The sequence below is a fragment of the Tamandua tetradactyla genome, chromosome 3 (genome assembly GCF_023851605.1).
Source record: "Tamandua tetradactyla isolate mTamTet1 chromosome 3, mTamTet1.pri, whole genome shotgun sequence".
Lineage (NCBI taxonomy): Eukaryota > Metazoa > Chordata > Mammalia > Pilosa > Myrmecophagidae > Tamandua > Tamandua tetradactyla.
This window is the reverse complement of record NC_135329.1, coordinates 165,200,982-165,220,664: the sequence shown is the minus strand read 5'-3', so window position 1 is coordinate 165,220,664 and position 19,683 is coordinate 165,200,982. Positions and strand designations below refer to the sequence as shown.

General features: G+C 38.3%; 1 protein-coding gene and 1 pseudogene across 7 annotated transcripts in view; one reads left to right on the top strand and one right to left on the bottom strand.

Annotated features, from left to right (window-relative positions):
* The first annotated feature begins 1,326 nt into the window (after window positions 1-1,326).
* Window positions 1,327-2,267, top strand: LOC143675829 (axin interactor, dorsalization-associated protein pseudogene; annotated as a pseudogene).
* A 2,507-nt stretch (window positions 2,268-4,774) lies between these two features.
* MYO1B (myosin IB) overlaps window positions 4,775-19,683 on the bottom strand; it is a 204,468-nt gene continuing 189,559 nt past the window's right edge. For all 7 annotated transcript variants that reach the window (XM_077154500.1, XM_077154501.1, XM_077154502.1 and 4 more), the window contains 6 exons: window positions 19,513-19,647; window positions 17,554-17,660; window positions 15,027-15,159; window positions 14,056-14,208; window positions 12,419-12,546; window positions 4,775-6,236 (listed from right to left, as the gene is read on the bottom strand). In XM_077154500.1, coding sequence (XP_077010615.1) covers window positions 6,113-6,236; window positions 12,419-12,546; window positions 14,056-14,208; window positions 15,027-15,159; window positions 17,554-17,660; window positions 19,513-19,647 — 780 coding nt within the window. In that variant the 3' untranslated portion in view covers window positions 4,775-6,112. The remainder of the gene's footprint in view (window positions 6,237-12,418; window positions 12,547-14,055; window positions 14,209-15,026; window positions 15,160-17,553; window positions 17,661-19,512; window positions 19,648-19,683) is intronic.

The window sequence follows — 19,683 nt, the reverse complement described above, 5'->3', positions numbered from 1 at the left end:
ACTTCTCAACTGACAGAGGTGTTTCAGGCTGACCGGCCTTTCCTTGAGTGAAGGTAACCTCTTGTTGGTGCCTTAATTCGGACAGCCTTAAAACTGTAAACTTGCAACTTAATAAACAAAGTAATAATAAATAAATAAATAAAGGTCTTTTAAAAGCTTTTCCTTTTCAGGTATATCACATTCCAGCAGCTTGCAAACTAAGACAGAGGGCAATGAGAGATTAAGGACCATAACTTGCCTGCCCTCTGTAAAAGACTAATGCTATCACTAACTTCTGGTTGGGTACCGGGGTGGAGGTGGGAGAGCACCGACAGGTATAATCAGCGACACACATCTGCAGAGAAGCTATAGACGCTTGGGCGTGCATCAGAATAGCCTGGAGGACTTGTTAAGACAGAGATTGCTTTTTGTAAGGAGCTGTACAAAAACTCCAGCATTTTTCTTAGCATGAGTCACCCTGGGATTCTCTTTAAGATGCCTATTTTCAAACTCTTATTTCCAGAGATTCTATTTAGTTGGTCAGGAGTAAAGCCCAGGAATCTGCATGTTTTCTTCACATTTGTGTTAAGCTTTCCCTGGTGTTTTTGATGCAGATTGACTCTTGGTAACATTTTGGGAAACACTGCTCTAATGTGGGTCCCCGGGGCTGTGGTGGCTCTCTCCTTTTTCTAGAATGGTCAGGTTATCACTGCTCTTTCCCATATGGCAGATGTGAAGGACTTTCAGAAAGAAAATGGTTAAGTTTCTCTGAATGACAGTCAATTCTAAGCTCAGGATTGAGAACCAGGGTTCGATATTGGACTTCCCAACTGAAAATTTCTAAATTGCTCTCATTGTCTGGCTGCTACCCAATGGAAAAGAAAGGGGAGCATCACTACATGTGTGTGAAGCCCGACGAGCTTCCCTTCCAGTCCTATTGTTCAAGAATGCTTTCCCCCAGGGGCTGGCTTAACTCTAAGGAGGCAAAGCACACCTGGGTACAAAAGCTTTCTGGCTGAAGTTCAGCAAACCGTTCTCACCAAAAACAAACAAACAAAAACCAAAAACAAATCACAACCCAACTGGAATGATTTTCAGGAGCAAAAATTATTGAATGCCCCAGTGACAAGAAGACACATTTTTATTCCACGATATAAACTGTTAGCGATGGACATATATGCAAAAATATTCTCATTTAAAAATACTTTGTAGAGCTTTTTTACTTTAGAATACTTGCAGAGGGATACTCCTGGCCCCGTAATGTCACGGCCAGGCCAGGGGAGGATGGCACCCTAGAGCCCAGCCTTGCTGGGGTAGGGGCGGGAAGGTACGGGGTGGGGAAGAGCCATGCTGGATATGGCCAGGAGTCTGCTGCAGCACTGGGACACCAGTTTTAGGCGAGGCACCGACTGTGATTCTAGGGACCAGTTGGTGGAGGTAATAGACGAGTATCAGATCTTAGCAAGACATCTACAAGAGGTCCGAGTGCAAGGCACCGACTGTGATTCTAGGGGCCAGTTGGTGGAGGTGATAGACTATCAGATATTAGCAAGACATCTACAAAAAGAGGTCCAAGCTCAACATAAGAATTCTGAATTCACAGACGAGCAAAAGAAAACAATAGGCAAATTGCAACAGGCTTGGAATTATGAAGTGCAGCTTTACAGTCCACACTGTCCTAGGAAAAATTTAAACTGGAAGATTTGAAGAAGCTAGAACCAATCCTAAAGAATATTCTTACATATAATAAAAAGTTCCCGTTTGAGATTTAGCCTGTCCCATTAAGAAGAATTTAGCACCTGGAAAGAAGAGGATTTGGAATTTGAAGATGAAGAGGAGGGTGGTGCTGGAGCTGGGTCCCCTGATTCCTTTCCTGTCAGAGTTCCTGGTACTTTATTACCCAGGTTGACCTCAGAACTAGGATTGATGCTCCTATCAGGACTGTGAAGTTCATCTGAAAGATACAGGGCAGTGCATCAACCCCTACATCATAGTTTAGTGAAAAGGATCGGAATGGCATAGATAACTCCTGTGTAAGAGTTATGTAGACACTGAGCTCTAGAAGCATGTTGAAAAATTAACCAAAGGTGCAGTTATCTTCTTTGAATTCAAACACAAGCCTAAGAAAAGATGTGTTTTGCTTTCATAGAGATGGATGAAATTAAATCTGGGCCAATTGTAATAAAACTATACAAGAAAACCATTGACTTTAAAAGAAATTGCACTTATTGACCAAGAAACCACTTTAGTTTCATCAACATCAAACTTGGCACAAGGAAGGGTTCTGACATGAGTGCCCTGGAATTCTGTGAATTTTACCACTCAGTGGGAACCATCACAACGCTGTGTAGCTTATTCACCCTTCAACAAGCAGGAAGTGGGCTGTTCCCATGCCAGTAGGCTGGAGGAAGGCTGATGCACAGCTGTACTTCAAGTCCAGCACATCACTGACATATCAGACTCCTTTGGATATGGGCTTAATATAGATTTGCAGACATGTTTTTCTTTTCTATTAATTGTGCAATTAATGTCTATTTTCTAATTTGCCACTATACCTACCCTACCCCTTGGAACAATGCTGTTGTGGGTAGGGTGTGTTCATCCTTCAAACTCAATACAGCAACAGGAATGTGCTAGAATTTACACATCTGCTCATTTCTGCGCCAACATGCTTTTTTAGTTTTAAGTTGACTTCAAACCTTGGGATGATATGGGTGGGACGATACAAACCGCTTTGAGAAGAATTAATTGGACCAGTTATGCTATCTAAGGTTAGTATGTACATTTATAAGCTACTCCTCAGAGGCTTAAAGTCATTCTGATCTGAGTGTTCCTGCTTAGAAACTGGGCGCCTTGACCAGCTCAGTATTCCATGGGGGAGTGTGCTCCAAATTGCAGTAATTTTTCCAGATGACCAGACTGTGTTTTTTTTTTTGTTTTGACCAGACTGTTTTTTTTAAAAGTGAGCTTAATTTTAGTCATGTCTGTTAACTATTTTTCTACATCACAATGTTATACTTTCCAATCATGATTCTAGGGTTAATATTGGAATCACCTCAGAATAATTACAAACTTAAATGAGTATTCAGCTACCATAAAGTAGCTGACAGGTGGTTTTATAATATCTACTAAATCATGTAATCTAAAAATGAGTCAGATGCTAACAAGATACTGCAGGAATAACTGTTGTTTTCCTGACAATTGATCATGAAACCTTAAAACCTGCACACTTCTTCTGATAGTGGAGAGAGTGCACATCTGGAAAGATATTTTCTTTTCTCTTCTGCTGTAGATGTGTCATTTATTTCCTATTTAGATACACTGATATTCAACCATATGAACATATGCAGGTCATTAACTTATAATTTGACTATTTACATTACCTTTGACTGAATAATGGGGCCTAAATAAAACTTTCAATGGACATTTGATACACAGAACTTTGACTCATAGTGGGCTTTCTGTGGATTAGATGCAGAACCACATATTTTAATATTCACTGTTTTAATTGAACAATGCTAACAAGAGGGAATTATACAATTCAATATGTTTTTTTTTTAAATTAAGTATCCACAATAAGTTGTTTTAACCCTTGCACTTCAAGAGATCAAGTCTTTACTTTCCATTGTCTATTAGGTCAATTCTACTTACTAGAGAGATGTTAAAAACTACATGAGCTTGAAAGAATTCTCAACTAACTCCAGCCTTGATCTTGATTGGATTAATTTAAAATCCTAAAATAATTTAGTCCACAGTACCACCTGAGGGTAAAGAATTTGCCTATATTAATCACTCTGTCTTCCACTTAACACTGAGATTATCAGTTGTCAGATCTCTAGAGCAGAAGCATCTCAAGGGGCAAGAACCACATTTTCTCCATGTCATGTACATTTTCTAAGGTGCCTGGCAGCACCCTGTACCCTGTGTACTCAGTACCTTTTATATGACGTAGCTGAGAAGATCTAAAAAATAATCCCTTAAAAAAAACTATTAAAATGTAGCAAAACTGGAAGAAAAAAAAATCCTTGCAGAACACAGACCATCAGGTTTGAGGATAAATGGTCTCTCCAGTGGAGATAAACTTTGGGAAATGTACGTTACAACCACACTGCTGTTCACGCTAACCATCACAATGGTCAGCAAATAAGGTTTGTGGGGAAATTTATGAATAAGCCCATGGAGTATTGGTCTTCTCCAACTTGAACTGAAAACTTCCATTTAGGAAACAACTCTATGAGCATCAGAAGAGGACTGCTTAAATACATCATGGCACACCCACGCAAAAGATAACTATACTGGTGTAAAAAGAATGAGGAGTTCTTTATTAAGTGAAAAAAACAAGGTAAAGAAGAAAGTATATAAAATACTAGCTTCTGTCTACTAAAGTGCAGGGGAGATGAGAATCTAATTTTCTTTTTGCTCTTGTAAGCATATGCATAAAGTACTGCAAAAGTAATTAAAAACACTCTTCAACTTTGGCATGGTGGGAACTGGGCAGATGGGCAACTGATGGGACGGAACATTTTTATTGTATACCTTCTAATTTGCTGAATAATGTGAATGTATTACAAATCAAAAGTTAAAAAATAAAACAAAAACTTCTCAGTCCCAAATTTCTACTTACCTACATTGGAAACCATCAATCCAACACTTTAGGCACATGCTGGAGAAGGATAAGTAAGGAAAGTAATTCTGTGCTCTCCCTGCACCAATAAACAACACAAAGGCTTCTGACAATTTCTTTACACAAGAGATTTGTTAAACTACAAAACGAAAAGAAAGTCCCCAGAAAATATTTTCAATGAACATTTCTGGTTTATAAAAGATAAATGAAATTCAGTTACACAGAGAACAAATGTTTGGGTTGTAAAGCCTTTCTGTGAGACAATACATTGACATACAACATAAGAAAATAGCTTGAAATAGAAAAATAGTTATGATCCAGCAAATGGCAACAAATTAGAACAATTTTATTATTTAACATAATACCAATGTATATACATTATCTTCCTAAATAAGAAACAATTTGATTCCAAAGTTTCAAATGTAGTTTCCAAAATGAACCCTTAGTGTAAATTTGAAGGAAAAAAAACCCCTGCAAATTAACACAAATTTATTTTTAATCCTCGACTAAAATATGCACCCTGTACCAATCACCCCTCTCATAAAAAAAATGTCTATTATAAATAAACTTTCAAAAAGATCTTGGATGTTTTATTGCACATTGTACAGACTCTTTGCCACTAGCTGTTTAAAATATCTACTCAAATTTGGGTGAAAACAGATATCTGCAGATATTAGCATATCTAGGATCATATCTGATGTTAACCAGAAACAGGAAAATACATTGCTGGACTGCTTCTGTCATTTTTTCTAAAATAAGAATGACTCTGTTTTCTACTGTTAAAAGCAATTATAAGAGATCTGAAAAAATTAAAAGTCATGTTCTAATGTCAGTTTTCTTACTTCAAATAGAAATCACATATAGGGGCAGTTTTGCCCATCATATATTTCTAACCTTTCCTAGGACCAGCCCATCTTGAAGTATATATTGATAAAGAGCATACTGCAGGGTTCTTAATAATGCTGTCTATCATTAACAGTTAATGTTCTGATCTCAACATTTTCAAACCCTCTTAGCCCTAAGCGAAACCAGCACAAATCAGGCAGAATATAATGGCCTTAAAAACAAAAAAAAAGATTCCTAAATAAGTTTTCATACCATCTAGCACAGTGCCTACCACAGAGTAGGCATTCAATAAATATTTGATGAGTGAATGCAGTATTTATTAGGACTGTTTCCTAAAATTAAATTTATTAATGATTTATGAGTAAAATGTTGATTTATGGCACACAGATCTAATGTGATGACTAAACAGGGAACAGAATTGGCATGGCACAGACACTGTTAGATTCTACGATCCTGCCCCTGAACAAAACATGTGTGTATTTTAAGGGTTAAAACTATTCCAATAATAAAATTGATTAGTCAAATATTTTTATTTTGCCAAGGGACTCTAGCAGTATCAGCCTTTGGCAATTCCCAAACATACAATGAACCTCAAACAAAATAAAACTCAAATTGCACTATTACAAAGAAACAAGTCCATGAAAAGCAGAGAGGAGATGCCAGTTAAGGGACAGCAACTTCAAGGAGACGATTGTTTTTTCGTTTGCACATTGGGACACTTCCATTGTTCTGGCTGCCCTGAATAAACTTCACACAAACTTTGTCCTTTCTGAACTGTACCAGGAACCTAGGAGAAAAGAATAAAATAAATTAAAGGAAAGTATACGCACAATAAATAGCTGAAGATTATACTAACACTAGTTTTTTTTTTTGTAAGGGATATTCATCTTGACATACATCATTCCTTTCCATGAGTGCTTATTTAAGTAGAATTGTTTTCATATCACTACATTTGACTTCCAATAGTCATCATTTTGCCCTAAGTACACTAACATCCATTAAACTACTCATATTTCAATAAGATACAAAGGGCTAACAATAATTAGTTCAGTGTTTCAAATGAAAAGACCAACACATTACAGTTCCACAATACCAACACATGGAGAAAATGAAATAAAGAACTTCAGAAAACGAAGGAGTCTTAGACACCCTTTAGACCATGGTTTCTCAAGCATTAATCATTCACATATTTCCTACACAATTTTCACCACATCCACATACTATATTCATAGTTATCTTTAAACAAATATACTTCAGATTAGTTGTGCCCTATTCAAGAATATTGACAAAATTTTCAGTTTGATGAAGTACTTATATTGGTCTAACACATGAAAAAAATACATATATTCATGATATAAAATTTAAAAACTCCATCAGTATGCCATGTAAAACTCTCTCCCATCCCTCAGTGGCATGTGTGGTGTACTGTGGGAAACTCTATTCTGATCCAAATCCTTTCAGTCCATGAGATTCTTCTTCACACCCTCCTACAGCAGACACACCACTAGCTCCTCTGCTAGATGCTGTGAGGGGGCCTGGGAAATACAGCAAAGTCCCTGCCTGCCGGGGAGGTGTCATCGGGCAAGAGTAAGAATGCCCCGGCTGGACTAGCACCTGCCTTTTCCCGTCTTGAAGCCAGTGCTCTTTTTCTCTCCAACCTCACAATCAGTTGTCACGTTACAATGTTTTCAGTGCTTCTCTGGGAGGTGCCAGCACACTATGGGAGGCAGCCTAAGAACCATGCGCTGAGCTCACATTCACGGGCACCCACCACAGCACTAAAGGCCTACCCAGCTCTGATCAGCACGAGTCTCAGTGTCAAGGCCTAAGAAGCCCATGGTTTGCAAATGTTACCGACTAGAGCTAACCATGACACGTAAGCTTCTAATTCACCCACTGTTTTAAAGACAGAATAGCTCTGAGCTTCTAATTCATCCACTGTTTTAAAGACAGAGTAGCTCTGAGCTTCATAAGTGGGTTGTTTCTTTTCAATTGGAAAGTACTCCAAAAAAGAGCTATAGTTGGGCGGGCCGCGGTGGCTCAGCGGGCAAAGTGCTTGCCTGCTATGCCGGAGGACCTCGGTTCGATTCCCGGCCCCAGCCCATGTAACAAAAACGGAGAAACAGAATACAATAAAACCAGAAAATGTTTAAAAAAAAAAAAAAAAAAAAAAAAGAGCTATAGTTTACAGATACACATTCATCGATCTGAGATTATCTCTCTGGAATACATGCTTATATCTATGTGCCTCAAAGCAACAAAGACACTCATTCTCTCAAGTGTAACCCACATACACACATTTTAAAAATCAAATATTTTTACATTTTCATTTTCAAAGAAAATGCTTGTAGTGTAATAAATGTATGGGAACTTCTTTTCCTAATAACTTTAGCATACATTAACTCAGTCTCCATATTTACCATGCATGACCATGATGCACACTAGAAATAATAATAGCTAAAATGTATTGGGTGTTTACCATGTACCTCACTGTTCTTAGCAATTCACATAAATTAATTCAATTCTAAAACAAGGCAATGAGCTAAGTATTACTATTTATCTCCATTTTACTGAAGAGAAAACTGAAGCATGGTCTACACTCAGGAAGTGTGAAATCATCCTCCAGAAAACAAAGTGGAATGTATTGTTATTTCACAGCATTAACATCAGCTATAAGCCGCAATAAAAGGTACACAGATGAACTGCTTGAACATAAAATACTCATAAAAACAACTGTGTAACTTGATGTGCATACGTGTACATGTCTGTGCATGTAGACACATGCATTTACAATGCTTAATAGAAACAATGAATTCAAACATCATTTTAAAAAAATACTATATATAATGCAGGTTATCCTTAAAAAAGCAATTTATTTACAGATTGAATAGTTTGGAAGCTTAAGTACTAGGAGTCAGTCAGTTGAGAATTTCTCAGTGAATTCAATTCTCCCTTCTGCATGGGCGGGTTAAAACTGCACTATGGAATAAACAAGACTTTGGCCCTCTGGTAAACCATCATCCAGTTGATGCATAATGATTACAGAGATTGGGTTTGTCAGAGTAATGGCTTCTACTTCTGAAAAGGATACACTGGGAAATGCGTTAGTCGTGAACTGCATACTGTTTACAACACTAATTCTAGTCAATTGGCAATGAAATGGAATAAAGCCACTTAGGGGCTGAAAAATACAGGCGGGGTACCTCTACCTACAACTTCGAAAGATTTTGCTTCGAATCTAATTTTACAATAGTCTTTGCAGAGATCTATAATCCCTACCCAGGAGTTCCAGGGGTTAGGAAATTGAGGGTGCACTGGAAACTAGTTCTCCAGGCTTCCTGTCTCCCCAGGGACCCATGAGGGCTAGGCTGTACAAGGTTCCACTGGCTATTTTATTTTTATCAGACCAGCCATTCATTAGGAACTGGAGAAGGAGAGGTGTAATGGAGGAACTGGAGAAGGAAAGGTGCTATGGACTGGCTGATGATAATGTTACCAAGTGTACGTTTTCTTCAAGCGGCCAGACTGTAAAACTGCATCCCGACAACTGTGTCCACTGAAGGCCTATGGTGTCCGGATCATCACACGCCTCTACGTGCCGAGGCGGGACCCTGCTGCTTGCAAGGGTATTCTTTCCACCTGTGTTTTCCAGACTGCGTGCTTCTGAACACAAAGTCTGAGATGATCTTAGGGGTTCTGTGGTTGATGTTTGGGAAACATACCAGACTCCATCTCCAAACGCCATCAGGAGAGTCACAATATGCAACAAGATTTCAGGGGCCCCAAGAAGTGCTACTGTAAAGAAGATGTTAAATTTCCGCTAGAGAACACTGCTTTCTCAACCCTTCATGTGAGCTTTCTGCAAGGATAGTCTTCCTAGAATACCAGTTTGGGAAACGCCTAAAAGAGTAATTCTTTGCAGCCTGGATTTCAGTGTGATTTTTTTTTTTTTAATTACTAAGGTAAATATCTGCAAAATCCTATTAAGCATGGGACTTAATAAAGATGACCTCTGAAGCAGGCAATTCTGAGGCTGTTGCTTCATCCGTACACCAAGAAGCATCTGCTGTCTGGGTGAGTAGGAATCAGCAAATTCCATACAGCCTCCCAAGTTATAAAAACTTCAGTTAAAGGGGATTTAAAGTTCTACCTGGCTCTAAGACGTTAAAACCTTAACTGATGTGCTGGTTTGAAACTGTTATGTACCCCAGAAAAGTCATGCTTTTTTCCCTAATCCAATCTTGTGGAGGCAGACCTATTATTTAGGGTGGGGCCTTTTGATTAGGTTGTTTCCATAGATATGTGGGCAGGACTTTTTGATTAGATGGTTTCCATGGAGATGCCTCTCCAGCCATTCAAGGTGGGTCTTAATCTGCTTACTAGAATCCTTTAAGAGGGAACCATTTGGGAAAAAACTCAGATCCGACACAGACAGAGATGTTTCGAGATGTGAAAGAAAATGCCCCCCAGAGACGCTATTTGAAACCAGAAGCCAAAAGATCAGCAGTTGGCAGTCACTTGTCTTCCCAGCTGACAGAGGTGTTCTGGACCCATCAGCCTTTCTTGAATCAAGGTATCTTTCTATGGATGCCTTAGATTAGACATTTTTATGGCCTTAGAACTATAAACTTGCAACGTAATAAATTCTCTCTATACAAGCCAATCCATTTCTGATATATCACATTCTAGAAGCATTAGCAAACAAAAACAATCGACTAGAGCCCAGACAGCCAATATCTTTCTTCCCAATCGTCTTTATTTCCTGAGAAAGAACTAAATGACAGGAAAATTATTTAGTTGAAACAGCAATTTCCAATGTGGAATACCCAAGAAGTACAAGCTCCACTCAGTCTGAAACAACCCTCTTCCTGTACAATGATCATCAAAGATAAGCCTAAGGCACTATAAATCCTAATTACATAAAAGAGTGAGCTTTGCTTCTGTGTGGCTTGAAGCTGTTGTGTACTCCAGAAAAGGCCATGCTCTTTTAATCTATTCCTGTGAGTACAGACCCATTGTAGGTAGGACCTTTTGATTAGCTTATTTCAGTTAAGATGTGCCTCACCCTATCAGGGGGGGATCTTAATCCTTTAATTAGAGTCATTTATAAGAGGAAAAAGGACACAGAAAAAGCTGAGAGAGATCAGAGAAGCCCCAGAGAAGCTGAAGGACGAGGACACAGCTACAGAAACTAAGAGAGGAAGCCACTGAAGCCAGAAGCTGGAAACAATGAAACCTGGGAGAGAAGGACCGGCAGAGGCCGGCCATGTCCCTTCCCATATGGCATGAGGTGTCCAGATGCTGGCAGCCTGCTTCAGAGAAGGTATTGTCCTGTTGATGCCTCCATCTGGGCATTTTCATGGCTTTAGAACTGTAACTTTGTAATAAATTTTTAGAACTGTAAATTTGTATAAATCCCCATTGTAAAAGCCAACCCATTCCAGGTATATCGTATTCCAGCAGCTTTAGCCAACTGAAACAGCTTATAAAGGGGCAGGAATGGGTATGAATTTATTTTTAGAAGATTGTTAGAGTTGGAATTGAACAGATTGGCATATTCTGAAGTAGAAAATTAAATCATTTACTGATTAATCCGGTTATGTGATTTTGTTTTACTATCTACACAAAGAAAGATATAAACAGATACTAAACAACCCAGAGAAGTGATCAACCAAGTATCAATCAACATAGAAACAAACTAATTCAATCTCATTTTCTAGATTTAATAAATGGAAGGTGCCCCACTCTATATGCAAATAATCAGCTTCTCAAATTAAAACCCTAATGTGAAGTGAAAAATAAAAATTTCCTGTCAACGCAGAATGCTTATTTTATAACTCTATCTATCTGTGAAAAAAAAAAAAACACAGTCATCTCAGCTCTTAATACATTTGAAACAGAACTCCGGATTTCATTCCACCCCTGCCACCCCCCAAATTTTTCTTTCTCAGTGTCTTTTACTGCAGTAAATGGCACCATCATTTGGGATCAGGCCCCAAACTTAACACCTAATCTGTTAATAAAAATCCTCTTGCTTTACTTCAAATCACATTAGGAATCTGATTCCTTCTCACTACCTCCCACTCACACCCTAGCCTAAGCTTACCCGAGACAGCTCAGAGCATCTCCTAACTACTTTCTCTGCTTCCACTCTTGCCTTCTCATAGTTGTTTTCCACATTGCAGCCAAAGAGATCTTTGAAAACTATAAATCAGCTCATGTCCCCTTGCTCAAAGCTTACAATGGCTTTCCATCATCTCCAGTAAAATCTCAACTCCTCAGCTCAGCTACCCAGCTCAACGTGCCCAGGACCTGCCTCATTCTCTCCTGTCATCACCCTCTTGCTCAATGTACCACAAATCTCACTCTCGGCCAGGGGCTTTGTACCCGCTGCCCCATCTTGGAGGGGATCTCCCCCAGATTCCTGCATGACTCATTACCTTACTCGACTCCAGTCTCAACTCAAATGATAGGTGAAAGAAGCCTTCCCTGACTTCCCTATCAAAAACAACATGCTTTTGTCCCCAGAGTACTTGTCACTAACCCAAAGCATATCTCCTCTTTAACACCTCATTTGTGTATATTTTCTCTTCCACTAGAATGTAGCTACGTGAAGGCAGGGACCCTCCCACTGTCATTCACTGCCCATCCATTGTGGAGAACAATGCCTGACACATTTCTGGGGCTTAATAAATAGTATTTATTTATTACTATGCTTCTATATAAATATATATTTATATATATAAGTATATAATATTTATTTATATAAATTGTGTAAGTGAGTGAGGTCAGTCTACTTAACTAAAATAATACATCTGGAAGTGAAATAGTGCTTTTAAAAATATATGAACATGGGTGGGCCATGATGGTTCAGCAGGCAGAGTTCTCGCTTGCCATACCGCGAAGACCCGGGTTTGATTCCTGGTGCCTGACCATGGGGGAAAAAAAAATAAAGACAAAAGAACATACTCATCAGAAATTTCAATATTGAGCTTCTGGTTTGTTTGGCTGAGGGTTGTACGATAGAGCTTGGTGGCCATTTCAATCAGGTGGTCACTGCTGAAGAGAAAGTCTCCTTTACTAGCTGCTTCTGAGCCCTAAAAAGACAAACTGAGAGTCAGATTATCATAATTAAGACAACTTAGGAGGTAAATATTTACAGATTCAGTTAAAAACATATTTGCAGTTTTTTTTTAAAACATCAGATATTGAAGTCTACTCTCCCAGGTTAAAAAATAACAACAAAAGCATTATTTCTTGCAACTTGCTCAGAGCACCCTTGCTACCTACATATGGTCCAGAAGCACCATCAGCATCACCTGGGAGCATCTTAGAAGAACAGGACTTCAGACCTAACTGCACACCCACTGAAGATGAAGCCACACCAAGATCCCTGGGTGATTTGTTTGCATGCTCACCTTATAGATCTAACCTGTAACTCATTCTGAAAGAGATGTTCAAAAAATTCCTCAGTGATCTGGTTAAAAACAAGAACACCTACAATACTTCCAACAAAAATTGTAGGACAGTAGCTCTCAATCACAGTTATCCAAGGGGCTCATCTGGGGAGCTTTAAAAAATATGCTTGTGCTCCATTCCAAGAAACTCTTCTTTAACTGGCCTGCAATATGGCCTCAGCATCAGCATTTTAAAAGTTTCCCAAGTTGTCTTAACATGTAATTTGGGTTGAGAATCACTGCTCTAGGATCTAATATGTCCTAGGCTAAGATGCACACCGGGGAACACAGACTGAGGTAAGCTGGCAGGATTTCTAAGTCAAGAGGCAGCTAGATGGTGGCTCTATCAGCTAGATACGTGCTCCTAAATACGATTAATATTTGCTAACATTTCTTTTCAATTTTATTGAGATATAGTCATTTACCACACAAACCATCTAAAGTATACAATCACTGGCTCACAGTATCATCAATATTTGCTAACATTTGTATATTCAGTGACTATTACATGACAGGTACTGGACTAAGCAGTTAACATACAGCATGCCATTTAAACCTCATAACACTACAAAGTAGGTTTCATTATTATTAATTATGAGGAAAATAAGGTACACACAACGAAACTTGGCCAAAATCACAAAGTTAGTGAGACCAACTTCAGAGCCTCCACTCTCAAACACACAATTCAGGTCAGGAGGTGTTGGTTATTAGGCTAAAAAAAACCCTCTAAGTCAAAAGTTTGTTAATAAAAACCTGAAATTAAAGATGAATAAGAAAGTATTTACTGAGTTGATACATAGAACAAACAACAGGAGGAAGTATAATTTAAAACATCTTAATATTTCATGCATTAGACCCAAAAATAATGCATATGGCCCATCCTTGTGGGTACAAACAGAAGCTACTTGGTAAAACAAAAAGCCCCATAACAACAAGTCAATAAAAGTAACTAACCTTATTTATTATGGAAAAGCCAAACCTGAGATTTTACATATGGATGAACATAATTCATAATTAATGAGGAGGGTATATATAAATTTCAGCTAACAGGATTAGTCAGAGGTGGAAATTTTTAAATCAACAGCTGAGAGATTGATTGGACAGATGCCGAAATTTTTCAAATGATCAAGTCAATAGCTGAAACTTTACCTCTTTGAGGTGGATGGCAAAGAAGCCATCATTTTGTGAGCTCATGGACACCTTGGTCACATCTACCAAGGGAACTTCTGACTTGATCTGTCCAGACTTTTGGTCAGCAAGAAGGAGATTATTATTTGTTAAGAGGAAAATCCGGGAAGTACTCTGAAACAGAACAAAACAAAACAAAAACAGGATATAAACTTAATGACTCAAAAATTCTCTGTGGTGGGCTGAATTGTGTTCCCTCGGTTTGGACCTGTTCTTGATATAGGTGCATCCTGGTGGCTGAGGATCTATTGTAAATAAGATCTCTTCAAGGTGTGGTTTCATTAAGGTGTGACCTCATTCAACCAGGCTGGGCATTAATCTGGATTACTGGAGAGCTTTAAAACAGAGTGAAAGCCACAAAGGGAGCAGCCAGAAGCTGAAAGTCAACAGAACACAGAACAGAAAGGAGAAGCCTGAAGAGGCCGCCATGTGCACTGCCATGTGACAGAATGGCCGAACACCAAGGATCACCAGCAGCCAGCCGCAAAATGCCACAGCTGCTAGAAGAAAGCATCACCTTAATGACACCTCAATTCTGGATTTCTTCTAGCCTTAAAGCCAAGAGCCAATAAATTTCCATTGTTTCAGCCAACCCATTATATGGTATTTAATTTGGCAGCTAGGAAACAAAAACATACCCCAAAATGGTCCATGATTTAAAGCATTAGTAATGTGCAGAAAGGCACATTTTATTTCAATATTTTTCAGCATGCATACCAATGTAAACTGAAAACATGACTTAGATAATACATTCTAAGTCATTAAAATTTCAGAGAATTAGCTCAATTCTGCCTAAGCTGAAAAAGAGGGAAACAGCTCTTTCATGGTGACTTTGCTAAGAATACAAAAGGAAGATTTTGACATTCAGAAAACTAAGGAAGCTGTTTCAGTTGATAAATACTTCTTAGCTGTATCAGGTTTAACAATTTTACCTTCCCATTAGCACGGTTAATTTTGTTCACAACTTCAGCAATAATGATCTTTTCTTCAATGGCATCTTTGAGCTTCTTATACTTGGGGTTCTCATTGATTTCTAGGTAAGGCCCTTGAAATGGCTGCCCAACACTAAAGGAAAAAAATTCTGCATATTAGACATGGTTTCAAATGGAAGCACTATAGGATAAAGGTAACAGATGAGTTGATTCTTAGGAATGTCTAACAACTTTATAACCATTTATTTAAATTTCTTTTATGTATTTTACACATTACACTTTTACCCATGCTGTTGGTAATGGAACTGTAAGCTTATTCTCAAATAGGTTCTTGATGTACTCCTGGCATTTGGTAGGACTTTCATAAAGATCTTAACACATGGAACAATCAAGAATGAAAAAACCCTCAAGAACTACAGCTAAGATTTAAGTGTATGGCACCAAGTGAAGGAATTGGCAATTTCTTCAAATCTGTTAATAGAGGTGACAGCTGTCCACAAAGGATTTATTAATACCATTAAGCAATGTATGGCAATGGAAGAAAGAGCATAATTACTGCCACCTACTGCAAATAAATTTTTTTTTCTTGTAGAGAATCAAGGAAATCAATAGGCATTGTGGGGAGGAATGAATCTAGAGTAACTAACTTAAAACCATAGGACATTTAATACTACCAAGAAACTAAGGCTATTAAAAAGCAAGGTATGAAAGAAAAAAACAATTCTATCATCCTAAGATATGCCCCCAAACAGACAGAAGAAGCCAAGCTAACCATTCAGAATCAAATAATATTTTTTCTTTCAAAAAATTAATTCATGCAAGAAGCATAGTCTTGAACACAATTAAAAGGCTCTTAGCCTTTTTGGGGTAGTTTTATCAGCTTTCAGGGATGGTAGTGAAGAAACCAATGGTGGCGTGACCCTCTCATCGCAGCTTCTTCAAATACATTAAGAGAAAAAACAAAACACTGCTTAGAGGGCTCTGAAAGCTTCCTTTTGAGCTACAGAGTTTTAGTAATTTGCAAATACAACTTTAAATGCTTGAGTTATGGGTAGAGGAACAGGGAAGAAAAATCCATGTAAGTGGTCAGTGTTACACAGTTCCCATGACATAAAGGGCCAACTCCCATAAGAGGTGCTGCTTTACAAAGTGGTAGGAGGCTCAATTATTCCACACCTCTCATGGCTGAAGGGTAAGTATACCCACCATCCTTGAAAGATGATAAAACAACCCCAAAAAAGGCTATGAGCCTTTTAATTTACTTCCTCAAAAATGGAATATTTCTCCTTCAAGTTTCTGTAGAGTCATCTACAGGAAAGGTTGATTAAAAAGGCCACTTTAATAATGTGTAAAGAAAAAATTGAATACAATTAGTTGTTGAAGAAAACATACAGATACTTTCCCTGTTTAAATATGCTCTATCTATAGCAGCATACAAAGAAATTTGGATTTTGTCACTGTGCTTGACTTAGGGAAATATACGCACCTCAGGCAGTCAAATCTAGCTAACCAAGGACGCTGAGTGATTTAAAATACTTAAACCTACTGAGGTTGGCAATTCATGTTCATATAATCCTTTACAAGGAAGACCTTGTATAAGGACACAGAAAACATAAACATAACATATGTAAACACATTAACAGACTTTGCATATAATCCGTTTTTACTTCTATGCCATTCTTTGGGAGGTGCCAAACATTGTTGTATATTTGGTTTGAAACTGCATAATGTTTTTTTTATAAACATAAGATGAAAAACGGTAGAAGTTCTGGGGGAAATGCTGTACCTAAGAGATGTAAGAAAATTCAGAGAAGCAGATCTATACAAGACATTGCTTGGTAAAACATGCCATTGGTGTCCTTTTTTATTTTTTTATTTTTGAGTACACAGTGTCCACAACAAATGTAAAGGAGCTGAAGTTGCAGCACAGGCCACTGAAGTCATGGCCGCTGAGCTGGCAGACCAAAGGGCACCAGGGACGAGTGCTTAGGAAGCACTCAAGATTGAGGAACTGGGTCACTCTTTTCATATAACTTATAAATGAGGTTCTGAGTTGGCTTTATAGGAAAGGAAGGATGGAATAGTGATTACAGGATATTGCTAAAGGGTAAAGAAATCAGAAAAGGAACCAAAATCTACAATGCAAATTTATCTCAATGGCCCAGACAATCTTTTTTTTTTTTTTGCATGGGCAGGTACCGGGAATGGAACTCAGGTCTCGGGCACAGTAGCAGGCAAGAACTCTGCCTGCTGAGCTACCATGGCATGCCCTATAATTTTTATTTTAAATGACAACTTCTAATTATTCAGCAAAGTGTTTCAAGTTAATGCCAGTGGAGTAAAACCAACCAAAGCAACCTCATTTAATTTATGAGTGCTATGAAGGCCAGTGCTTAAATGTGTTTATGCGTATATTCATACCTAGCTCATTATAAAATCATTCAGATTATAAAATAATTCATAAAATTAAAAATCGTTAATATTACTGACATCAAACTTTGTTCTGGGTAAAATAAAGCCGCCATACCTAGATGGGTACAAAGCCTTCTTGTCTTTGAAGAGTTCACTGGCTTCTAATTTTTCTTCATAAATAAGTTTCTGCTGGTCTGTGAACTGGTCCCTGTACTTTTTACACTGAAAGACATGAGAAGAAAAAATAAGTTATTTATTTAAATAAATTACTCATTCTTAAATATGCTACGCCAATTTACTAGCAACAAGATGTAGAGTGAATGTGTATGAAGCATTCATTTTAAAATCCAAAAGAGGAATGATGAAACATTTTTCCTTTATTGAACCTGGGATGCTTCTTCAAACATACAGGGACCCAGCTGTCACAGACCCTGCTAGGAGGATGTGGCCTTTCCCCCATGTCAGTCCTCGGAGGTCCTCTCATCCTTTGGCTGTTAGAGATTTCTTACAGCAACTCGCAGCATGAAAAGCACATCCCAGTGCATACATCCTCATATACAAATGGACAATTGACACAAAAGCCTCACAAAACAATGCTTATCCTTTCTACATCTGGTGAATCTGCTATTTCATTTTTAAATGCTGATAGTCATCTACTAAATTAATTTCATCACTCACAAATGTATCATGACCCGTCCTTTGAAAAACACTGCTCTGATACCCCCCTCCCTCCATTTTGCTGTAGACATGGGACCTGAGAAATTCTCTTTTCACTCAGTTCTGACACTTGCCTGAAAGGAGATAAGCGTGATGGGAGGGGGCACGACCAGGTTTTTTTAGATGTGGTCTCCAAGAAATTCAGTGCCTTGTGTGGTTGAGAACCACTGAAATAACTATAAAAAGGAATGTGGGCACTGCTGCCCACCCTTTCCCTCAGGGACAACAATCCTCTCTTCCCACCCTAATCCAAGGGCAGAAAGGGTGAAATTCAGAAGCCAGGGGACAGTTGAGGCAGAGCAGACCTTAGGCATTTAGCAGCAACCCGTCATTATTTCTGAAAACAGTTCCTGTGTCAGACTTATTGAGAATTCCTTAGTATCCTTGCAACTTGACCAGTTAACAGTTATCACCCTTTCAAAAGGGAAGGCGAACTGAGGTTGGTGAATCTCACTAAGTTGACTTACTAAGTTAGGGAACAGAACTCAGGATCCGATTCCATATGTCGTGCTGGAACCATTCATTATACTAACTAGTGATAATGTCACTCTACACACATGTGATTCTGAAACATAAGGAACACACCTACACTGCTGGGCAGGGAAGGGCCTCTGGAGAATGCTCTCACTGCTCATCCATTTACTAATACAAGGCTTCCAATTTGTTAATCCATTATATTCCATATTATCAACTAAGTTATTAAACGAAGTCAGTGTCCATACAAGTATTTTCACACTGGGCTGACAGACTGGGTTACTTTCTATGAGACACACCTAATTTACAAGCTGTGCTGTCATATAAAATTGGCGGAGCCAATACAGAAGGCAATATAAAATAGGTTTTCAGACTCCCTCTATATTCAAATAGAGGTAATTGTGAAGTCTTTTAGTGACTTAGACACTTTTTTTTCCAGTCTGTCAAAGTGTGTGTCTTTCTAATAAATCTTATAAAGTAAACCCGTACAATTTGCAGGATTTAAGTATATGTGGAGATGTTCATATTTTATGATTTAATTCTACCTTCTGTAGTACGCCTTAAAATACGGTTTTTAAAGAGAAGAAAATAAACCAAAAGCTGAACTACTTGAGAGCAACTGGAACTTGGAAGGGAAAGGAAAAAGCAACTGTGCCTTCTCTTTGCAAACACTGACAAGAGGAGACCCATTTGGAGAACATCCAGCTGCTGCAGGATTTCTCAGAGAAGGCCACATATTGTACAAGCTTCAAAAATACCTAAGTCTTTGAGTCTCTTTCTTCGAGGCTAGAGCAAGAATGTATTAGAAACCTGCCTTTATGTAACACTCCTAAAGCACTCAAGATACATGATAAGGAATTTGAAAGAATATAATGTTTTCTACCCTCCACAGGTGAAAAATCCTTTTTAGCTCTTTGTGAGTAGAATCCAAAAATAGGTAAGGTCTTGAGGGCCAATTCTTGTCTATTGGAGACACGGACGGCATCTTATTTTTCATTTCCAAGAAGTAATTTTGCATCTGTGTTAAGTTTGACAGAAAATATGTGATTAGTAT